This window comes from Scomber japonicus, chromosome 13 (genome assembly GCF_027409825.1).
Source record: "Scomber japonicus isolate fScoJap1 chromosome 13, fScoJap1.pri, whole genome shotgun sequence".
NCBI lineage: Eukaryota > Metazoa > Chordata > Actinopteri > Scombriformes > Scombridae > Scomber > Scomber japonicus.
Window position 1 is genome coordinate 19940807 of NC_070590.1, and position 11324 is coordinate 19952130.

General features: G+C 38.7%; 1 protein-coding gene across 1 annotated transcript; it reads left to right on the forward strand.

The window, feature by feature from the left end:
• Nucleotides 1-351: 351 nt before the first annotated feature.
• Nucleotides 352-8675, forward strand: LOC128371228 (carotenoid-cleaving dioxygenase, mitochondrial-like). The gene is made up of 12 exons (XM_053331490.1): nt 352-468; nt 2531-2729; nt 2822-3033; nt 3665-3780; nt 3876-3978; nt 4072-4200; nt 4292-4452; nt 4588-4755; nt 5001-5138; nt 5459-5641; nt 6507-6617; nt 8043-8675. Exons 1-12 carry the CDS (start codon nt 441-443, stop codon nt 8157-8159), a joined length of 1665 nt encoding a protein of 554 aa, XP_053187465.1. The 5' UTR covers nt 352-440; the 3' UTR covers nt 8160-8675.
• The last annotated feature ends 2649 nt before the right edge of the window (nt 8676-11324 follow it).

An 11324-nucleotide genomic window follows, 5' to 3' on the forward strand; every position in this document is an offset into this window, starting at 1 on the left:
CCCAGAAACCATGTATTATGGAGCAGTGTGGGCAAAACCATTAAAAAGTGAATTTTTCAGCTTGGCCGACGGCGGCCATTTTGAATATAGGGGTCTCACAAAATTTCCCCACATTTTTGTGAGGGGCACCCCGGCTAATTTTATTCTTTAACCTTTATAGATGACAAATCCAGTGAGAAACGAACCTTCGCTCTCCACGGTCACGGAACTGCTATATATGACCCAACTATACCAGCCTACTTTTTTTGCATCTCTCTCTCTCTCTCTCTCTCTCTCTCTCTCTCTCTCTCTCTCTCTCTCCCCCGCTATAGTGTAGATTAGAGCTCTATTACGTAACCGGGTTATATAACAGCGCTGCTGCGTGCTGCTCTGTGTGGCTCTCTGTACTTTATGGTCCAGCAGGACGCAGATGTAGAGGGCAAGAGCCATTCCCGATAACCATGTCTTCTGTGGAGCTGGAGGGATCAGGTAAGCCTCTGCAGTTATACGGATGTTAGGTTGTGTACAGAGCTGCAGTGTATTCACCTGCTGATGGTTTCGTGGTGTCAGAGAGCGGTCATTGCAGGCGGCGGGATGATATGTGAGACCATACACATTATACTGTGATCGTTTTGCATATACATTTTTTATATCGTCATACTGTCAAAACCAGGCTTGATACCGGTTATCTGATTTGACTGGTTGATGTTTGTTGGCAGCGCAATGTGATGAACGATCAAGTCTGGTCAAGACTGCATGTGTTGGCAGTACAAACTGTTCTTTCAGCTTCACTCTGAAACCTGCTGTGTCAGATTTCAATTTAACAGGCTGATGTAAATGTGAAATGCAAAAAAAATGCACTTAATACATTATTATGGTTACGCTACCTAGCATCTACAGTATAGGCTGCAGTCGCAAGATGAACTTCCGTGTGTGTACAGTTGGTTAGCGAACTATACAATAACAGTAACAGAAAAGGACAAAACACCCATTGTGATACAGTGCTTAACTTTGAAGAGAGGCACAGAATGAGTAGAAACCCTTACAGGTTTAGTTGTATTACTTTAAGACATCATCAAAACTAATATCAAAACTAATATCATCTCTCTCTTTCCCTTATACACGTGTCAAATGTTTGGTTTCTTTTTTATGTGAATGGGTAGTAGTGTCCAGACTCTGGACTTGTACTCTATATACAGTAGGCTATATATCTTGTTTATATCTTATACTACAAATTCATATTATTATAGAAAACTGAATTACTGTACTGATAGCAACATTTCATTAATTAAAAATAAATTAAAATACCATTCAGAGGACTACTTAAATACACCAACATAATGTTTTTGTTGTCACCAAAACACATACAAGTTTAAAAATGATTTATATTAACTATACATATAGAGATGAATTATGTTTACACACGACACAAGCCACTCCTTGGCAGTAGTACAGGGTAAATAGAGTCAGTGGTTCCAGTCAAGGCTAACGGAGGAGCAATCTGTTCACAATAATTTAAAGCACATGTCTTTGTTAACACTGTAATCTGCCACGGGGAGCAGTCATCATTCAGCCAAGTTTTCATCACACAAACATTGAACTTCAGCCTAGTTCCTCTGCAAATATTTCTTCGAATCCAGCACTGCACCAAACAGCTTAGACGGGAGTCAACCTACATGGTTGGTTTCAAGTTCCCAGTCAACTAAGAAAGAACAAAGTAGTTTATTTCCTCTATACTCTCTCAGCTAAAAGCAACATTTCACAGTAATGTATCCAGTTATCAAGATCAGCTTTATTTCAACAGATTCGTGACAAACTAAAAATTGACACTGATTTTTGAGATACTTTAAAGTAAAATAAAACAAGACTACATGAGCAATAATGTTTCAGACTGTTAACACTGGATGTTAAAAGCTGCAAAATCTGTGAGGTTAAAGTTCAGTTTTGTTCAGTTGGCACATTTTCAGCTTGTTTGTTAACCAAACAGTAAACATGCATCATTTCATTACAAACTTAACAAAGTATATCTACAAAATAAAAACTAGATATTAGAAAAAAGTGTTAAATGTATAAACAAAGAGCAAGGTTTGTGTACTTTTGAGCTATTTGTCATCTCCCGTTTAGACCTAATATTTGTCTACACCCAGCTGTGTTAAAGATGGACAACACTGTTTATCTTTCTGCAACATGCCGTTGGGCCTCAGCCTCAGCCAAGGAATCCTGCTTGGTTATAAGAAATATTGCTGAAATGTAAAACATGCATCTTTGGCTAAACAACAGGGTGGTCTAAAGTGCTGGGAGTAGTCAAATCCACCATGTGTGAACACAAAATAGGGCCTCTCACATGTTTACGAAGAGGATGAAGTATTCCTAACATGTCGTATATTTTTTTCATTTGACTTTACAAGTTGCTGCTCAATAGTTTGACTTATCAGAGGAAAAAGGAATGTTTTCCAGATTTATCCCTGGCTCAGGAAACAAAAGTTGACCAACAGCAGGTAGCAGTTTGAATGAATTCTCTTAATACTGTATATGTATGTATCTCCTACAGATAATGCCCAGCCTGTCGAGAATGTCAAAGAATGCATCACCACAGTACTGAAGGGGCTGGAGACGATCGCTCCTCTGGTGCAGTCCGTAGAGGAGACCCCAGAGCTGACCTCCACTGAAGTCCAAGGGACCATTCCTTCCTGGATTAAGGGTAATTTCCTCCGCAATGGACCGGGGAAGTTTGAGTTTGGTAACACACAGTGAGTTGAACAACCGGAGATTAAAAACAGTTGTTCTCATATGTTGCATATCAGAGTGATTAAGCCTTAGTGTTTGTGTCTCACCACCACAGCTACAACCACTGGTTTGATGGGATGGCTATGCTCCACCAGTTCAATATTGAGAACGGCCAGGTGACATATATGAGTCGGTTCCTAAACAGTGACGCCTATAAGAAGAACAGTGAAAGGGACCGCATCGTAATGTCTGAATTTGGTACCATCGCCATGCCTGACCCCTGTAAAAACTTCTTCCAGCGCTTCCTGTCTCGCTTTGAGATGATGGGTGAGTATGGATAAGAAGAAATGGGATTAAATGTTAAGTTTAAACGGACCATGTGTGACAAAAGGGGAGTGGCAGAGGCTTGTGGCATTCAACCGTAGTTGGTTTGTTGACTCATTGCGCAAGACTATTGCTTCACTTAATTTCTAGCTTGTCTGTGGTATAAATGACACAACAGGTACATATTTTGTGTTGTAGTAAGACCAATTTCTAAAAATTGAGAAGGAGCAGGAGAGTAAAAATGTAGATAAGTCGGCAGGAAAGGACAATTTATTCAGTTTCAATTACCAATTTTACTGTAGCTTTAGGCAGAAAAATCATCATCAGAGTCATGAAATTTTAAACCCCTACAAGTAATTTCAGTTAAATGTCTTGCATAAGTATATGTTTTTGTACACACCGTGGTGACTCAGGGGTGGAGTCGCTAAATTACTTTGTGTCCACCAATCTTACATAATAACATGTGCTACACTGGGGAAATACAGAGGAGAGGAGGCATTTCTAAAATGTCTTACATTCTTCAGAGTAAGCAGCAAATCATGTAGAACAGTTGCAGAACAATACAAAACAGTGTACTGAGACTTCTGTTAAAGGAGGGTGGCTTTCAGTAATCCTGTGTGTTTCTCTGTTACAGAGCCCACAGACAATGCCAGCGTGAGCTTTGTGAAGTACAAGGGAGACTACTACGTCAGCACAGAGACAAACTTCATCCACAGAGTGAACCCAGACACCCTAGAAACATTGGAAAAGGTACAACTATGGTTGTCACACAGTAATACATGAAGTGTGTTACAGCAGCATCTACAGCAGTGACATTGACCACTGATCCTGCTCATTCTTTATAGGTGGACTGGAGCAAGTTCATCGCTGTAAATGGAGCCACTGCACACCCACACTATGACCCTGATGGTACAACCTACAATATGGGGAACTCCTATGGAAGTAAAGGTCAGTCTCAATAAGATTTACACAATTTAGCAGGTGGATTGTTTGTTTCTGTAAAAAACTTTAGAAGATACATTGTTTTCCCGGCTATTTCAGGTGCCCTGTACAACATCATCAGCGTACCCCCTGAGAAGACAGATGCCAAAGACACCCTACAAGGAGCCAAAGTTCTCTGTTCTATTGTGCCTGCTAACAAGTCCCATCCTTCCTATTACCACAGCTTTGGTAAGCCAGCGCTCCGGGATATCATTCATTTGTGTCTTTAATCTACTGCTCTCAGCTACAAAGCCCAGTAATACGCTTCTCTTCCTTCCAGCTATGTCAGAGAACTATGTGGTGTTCATTGAGCAGCCAATTAAGATGAACCTGCTGAAGATAGTCACATGCAAGCTGAGGGGGAAGGCTTTGAGCGATGGCATCTACTGGGATCCCCAACAGGAAACTGTAATCCACCTCGTTGACAAGCGGACAGGCGAGGTGAGATGCAGCTGAGATGGTTAGGGGTGGGGATATATTTACGCCTTGAGGGGAGAGAGACACTTTTATAATGAAAAAAACAAGGGGAGGATTACAGGTTGATAACTCTAAGACTATGTTTTCTCTTCCATACAGGTCAGCGCAGTGAAGTACCACACCAAAGCGATGTCCACCTTCCACCAGATCAACGCCTTTGAGGAGGATGGATTCCTGATGCTCGACATGTGCTGCTCAGATGACGGCCAAGCCATCAACAACTACCTCATCCAGAATTTACGCAAGGCAGGAGACGCACTGGATGAGGTCAGCACAGAATAACACAACTCACATTAATTGATAATCCCTTGTGTTGTTAAAAGAAAAATCCACCCTCAGATACTCTTACAGTTACATCAGTGTGATCCAGAAGTAACTGCATTGTGCTTCAGGTTTTTGTTGAATCTGCTTTTCCTCATATTGACTTGAGTTCATCAAACTTTTTTAATGAATTAATACACAATAAAATACACAGTTAGACATCAGTTTTTTCAGTGTCTTCTCCTTCCCAGGTTTACAACACCCTGTGCAGAGTTTTCCCTCGGCGTTTTGTTCTGCCCCTCACTGTGACCAGTGAAACACCAACAGACCAGAACCTGAACACACGGTCCTCCAGTACAGCAACATGTGTCAAAATCAGCAAAGATAAGGTGACTTGTTAAGAAGAAATGCACATTTTGGCAGAGATATGATGTAATCAAGTGAAGAAGAGAACGCCTTGATCTAGGGACGTCACAGCCGTTGATCACGACTGTACACAAGTACACAATTGATGAATGATCAACAAAACACACAGACAGAAATATCTAATGAGCTTCATTTAAGCCAAAAGCTGCAAATAAACCAAGATTCTTCCTTTTCACATGAGCATCCCAAAGTGAAGCTGATGCCCAGTGAACTCATGGACGGATGACAAAAAATCTGCTGACTTTACGTAACAGTGACCCATTGATCCTCTCTTTGTCAACAGGTGTTCTGCCACCACGAGGATCTCCATGGAGATGACATCCACGAGTACGGTGGCCTGGAGTTCCCTCAGATCAACTATGGCAGATGTAACACACGGCCATACCGTTATTTCTATGGCTGCGGGTTCAATCACCTGGTGGGAGACTCTCTGCTCAAAATGGACCTGAAAGACAAGTCGCTTAAGGTGTGTGTGTGTGTGTTTGTTTGTGTGTGTATGTGTGTGTACATCCTGGGACAACACCTGTATATTTACCACTATATAATAAGACAGTTGCCACCATGGTATACGATTGTAATCAGCTCTGTCAGCTTAAATTGCAATAATTTACAATTCTGTACCTCTATTTTAGTTGTGATATCAAATATGTCAATTGAAGCAGCTGTTACTACTAGTAATTAATTGAAGTATAACCCCCTTACAGCTGCTACCTTTATGTGGCCACCCACTTCCTACTATATAACTTTGTAAGTGATTTCAATCACAACTAGTCAGTGCATATATATAACATACAAACCTTGAAGGAAAAGTTTTGGACATTTTGAGACCTTTTATACGTTTTCATGTTCAGAGTTTGATGCCCCTCCACGCCACGAGAGTGATTTTCATCTTCTTATCAAACTTTAGGCAAGAAAGAAAACATGTGTATTTCCCAAAATGTCAAACTATTCCTTTAAAACAGAAGACATTGAGACATCACATACAGTTTAAAACACATCACCAAGAAGAAAAATATGATGTATATGCCCTGCCAAGTATCACTGATATGCAGAGTGCAAGGTGCAATCTAGAAAAATAGTAGGCCAATAATACAAGTAAAAATCCACAAATGTCAAATACATAATCCCTGTGGTAGTGATAATAAATGATAAACCGGTTCTACTTTGCAAAACACAAAACACTGTGCAGCAAAGCTTAGTTTACTTTAGTTTAGTTTAGTTTGTTTGACTTAAGGATAATGTACATAAGTGTCCAGCCTCAGGGAAGTTATGAGCACAGTGAGGTCATAAATGTTATGAATCACTAAACTTGCGTGTGTGTCCGTCCTCAGGTCTGGTACCAGAAGGGTTTCTACCCATCAGAGCCTGTGTTTGTGCCAACACCAGATGCTGTACAGGAAGACGATGGTGTCATCCTCTCTGTGGTTCTCACCCCCTCACAGGTGAGACTCTGTTTCTGTATTTGTTTCTGAAAACTAAAGTTGTACAACAGCTAAAGGAAAGCTCACTACTTTAAAAAAAAGCTTTAGTAGTAAAAGTGCTGGTCATTATATGGTAACATCACTGTAATGTGCCACTTTAAAATTCTGTAACCACAATCCTGTTGTGTCTCAGTTAATCTGCCTTTCACTTCTCTACAACACAATCTCTGTGCAACTGTGTTGCTATTGTAGGTTGTTATAATGAGGTCACTGGTTTAGCGATGCTGGAAGTTTAGTTACCACCAGGCTGCAGGCCTGTAAGCCGACCTGAGCTTGGTTGTTTTTCTCTTTGGAGTCTGTTATCAGCCAGACACATAATCCATAATAAATATGCATGAGGAAGATGAGCAGAGTCATAAATATTCATAGACAAATTTACACAAAATACATTTTGATAGTTCAGAGTTTGAAATTATTAACAGAGCAACAAAACTTTCTGAGGCACAATGGCTGAAAACGTGCTGTCTGGTCATCTCAGTGGTGCCAATAATTTAAGTTTTACAACTCTGCAGGGAGAGAGGATTGTAATTTACAAAAAGTTCTGTCAGTGGGGTTTTGTTGGAAATTGGAGCAGAAACAAAAGCTGTTTTGGATTTGTGGCTAATGTATAAATCAATCTAGGGCTGCAGCTAATTATTATTTTCATCATTATTCATGAGTAGTGTGCCAATTATTTTTCTTGGTTGATCGATTAATTGTTCCATCTACAAAATATGAAAGTGTCAAGTTGTTTGCTTTGTCTGACCAGCAGTCTAAAACACAAATATATTCAATTAACAACAGTAATGCTTGAAAAATTACTGAAACACTTTATTGATCATCAAAATACCTGCTGATAGATATTGTTGACCTTGAAAAGAAAAACGTCTTAGTAAATGTGAACAATGCAATTTGCAGATGTGTTTACATCTGAAAACAACTGCAGAAAATGAGTCAGTGGTACAGTTTACTTCATTTAAGTTTAACTGAAAGTTAAATTATATAATTTCTATTATAAGAGGCATGAGGAAGAGTGTGAACCATCTTGAAGTGTTACAGTTGTGCCTCTTCCTGGCAGCACATCTGGCTTGATGCTTTGTGCTGCAGTATCTAGTCAATCGGCACTGTGGAGACTGTACTGTGAGAATGCAAAAAAAATCTCTAATATGGCTAATTTAATTTCTAAAATTGATTATTTTAATCATTAATTAATTCATCATGTCATTTTTTTGACACCAAAGATGGTTTTAATTCTCTGTGGCCTTGTGAACACAGGGCCTGGTTTGGAGGTTGTTTACAGTTTTAGCCACTGGATGTGTTCAAAGAAGCATTCATGTACTGTTATTGACTTTTTATAACAAGTTCTCTGTGGTTTTGTGTTGTAATCCACCAAACTTTTCTCTCCAGGATAAAGGAACATTCCTCCTGGTTTTGAATGCCACGACATTCGAGGAGCTGGGAAGAGCCAATGTGCCTGTTAATATGCCCTATGGCTTCCATGGTACCTTCAATGCCTCTGCGTAAATCTATTATCTGTTTCTCAACGATAATACAAAGAATACAACAGTGTTAAACATGTAACCACTATATTCCTGATGGTACTGAGTTACTGTATGCTGAAGCTGGATGCAGTGTTTTGTTACTGACTAAATGAAGATGGAGTTTATACTCTAAATTGATTTCTGGTGAATACTATACCTCCAACGGTGATGGCATTAAGACTGTTTAAACACTTAATTAACTCTGAGGCACACATGCTGTTATTATTAATAATACTCCTTTTTGTATGAACCTGAAATTGACATATTTCTGTTCTGAATGAGACATCAACCTAAGAGGACTCATGAGTTATTATGAGGCAAACACTTGTTAATGTTCATGTAGCAGGATGCTTTAATTGCCAAACCACCCAAGTGCAAACTGAAATCTCTTTTTAAACATACATTTTTACTTTTTTTTAATTAATTGAGCAATATTTTTTTACAGGTTGCATGACTTTTTTTAGTGTTTGTGCGTCAATAAATATTTACCTCTGTAAAAAATCAAGTGTATTTGCTTGTCTTTCTCCTGTGCATCCTACACAAGTTAATGTTCAGAAATACAGTGTGCTCACTATTAAAACAGCCATTTTCATACAGTATGTTAACAGGGCTCTATTAGTAGTTGAATTACATCACATGAATGTATTATTCAAAGCAACACAGAAAATTGATAGCAATATGTTCAGTTTTTAAGCTCCAGATACAGTAGCTGCATATTGGAGTTTCTAAATGCTATTTTCATGTTATTTTTAACACTAAAATGAGTGATAATCAAAGCTAATTTAAATGTCATTTGCTAGATTCTCTATGCCCACATATCTTTCACTGCTAATATGGTTGTTGTGCAAATTTCACTGTGAAATCACACACATTTACTACTGCTGTACTGCTGTGTGGTTCTGTGCTAATGAACTTTAATGGATTGAAGCATCAATGAGGCATCAACCCATATTTTACATCAATTTGCACAATCTGCACCTAAGAAGAGCTGTAAAATTAAATGTAACACTATTTTTTATTTAAAAAAAACATTGGGTTTTCATAATGGACTGTGTCATAGGTTAGTTTTTAAAGCTCAATCCAGGAATGTGTAATGACATAGATATATCCAGAGTGAGCCTGGAGATCGGCTAACCAGGTTGTGCAACAGATGTTACATTTATGTCAGTATTATTTTAATATTTAATTCTCACAGGGGTCAATGAGAATTTTTTTAAGAATGTAATGTGTGTATATATATTATATGGAAACTGCACACTGCAGGTACTGAATTTCACTTGTTACATAATAGTTTAATAGTGTGATGTAAGTGTTTTTAATGTCAATTTAAACCATAAATTCATATATCCTTGTTTTGGATATGGTTTTTCCCATATATAAAAGGGAAGGTATAATAAGGTATAATTACTCTTCATCATTTTTACTTATGCAAATTCTACAGTCAGACTAATAAACAGAAGGTATAATTATTATCACTCCAACAGAACTCCTCAGGTTAAGGTTTTCGAACCACTTTACTAGATGGAGAATATCCTCTGAAGATAGGAAATCATTTGAGTTACTGTGACTAAGCAGAGACTTATACTAATACAATACATTAGCTGCTAGTTTACAAATAATGATTATTTTATACTCAAGTCCACTGCTCCACTTGTGTTATTAACAAAAAGGCCAAATATGAAACCGGTAAAAAGTAGGTGCTGGCATGAGCAAAGTGGCTCTGACTGAGCTTTTTTATCTGCTGAAGAAATCCTCACATTATCCACTAGAGGTCAGCATGAAATGCCATTTCAGGCGCACTCAGTCATATTCTGAATCTGCAGAGTCAGACCCTGAGCTCACTACCTGACCAGGATATGTTAATAAAAATGTCACAAAAAAAAAACAGCAGCGAGAAAAACAGTTGCATGTTGTTTGTGTGTAATTGGACCACCTCGGTTTGTAAGCAGCAACAATGAAGCGGCTCCCTCCAGTGAGTGTTGTTCTCTGTATTGTAACCTTTGTGCTCTCTCTGCTTTCAGCTGTATGATTGTGAATCTTAATGGATCCACTTTCTGGCTCATACAACTGTTTCAACAAAGATGTGAGGCAGGGGTAACGTCTCTGAAGAAGGCGGGCTCAACATGGGCACACCGGCTATAAGAGGGATCCAACCTGTGCCCTTCTGACAAAGGGACAGTCTGTAACCGCCAGCCCACCCTGCCACTTCAAAATGCACTGCAAACACTGAAGGAGTCTGGCATTGAACCTCAGACGGGTTATTTCCAAGTCTGTGACCCTAACAACTGCATTTATAAGACACTTGAGACAGAGTGCCTCCACTGAAAAAAAAGCAGAAAAGACAAGATGCAAGAAAAGATTTATTCAAGAGCGAGATGGGAGAATGTAGCAAAAAGTAAAAGAACACATCAGGTAAAAACTGAACTAAAGATAAAAAAGACCTGGAGTTGATCAAAATCAAAGCAAAGAATTAAAGCAGGAGACTAACTGCAGCTTGCCATTTCACTTTTTAGGCTGCGTGTGTGGCCAGAGAACAGATGCGCATTTCCATAGAGGAGTGAACAAAAGGGAAAAGAAAAAAAAAACTCTCTCTGTGTGTTCCTGACAGCCGGTTAAAGGAACAGGAACCAAACTTCTACAAACCAAAGCTCTAAATCTAAAGCTTTGTTGTTGTTTTTTTGTTTAGTTTTTTACTCAGGCTGATTTAAGTTTTTAAAGTTTAAGGGATGCTTTTGGAGGACAGAACATAGATGATGGTTACAACTAGAGCTGCAGATGGTAGATTATGTTAGAACGATGGTGATTTCTACAAATCAAAAAGGATTTCAAGAACAATATGTGACCAAACACTTTTTCTCCTCTGGTCTGAGACTTTTAAGAAGTTACTCATCATCGACTTCTGAGTGTTCATTATTCTCTACAGGGAGACCACACAATCAATACATCAGGACACTCAAATACTTTATGTAACCACCTGGAGGCATGTAGCATGAAAAATGAACTCATCAAAAATGATTACAGCACTAAATGAAATATTTGATATGATTTTACATTGATCTATTTCAATTAAACAGCTCATTGAACAGAATCCACCAACTGCTTCTTTCGATTTCTCCTTCAAAGAGAAGCATTGACAGAAATCTCCCCT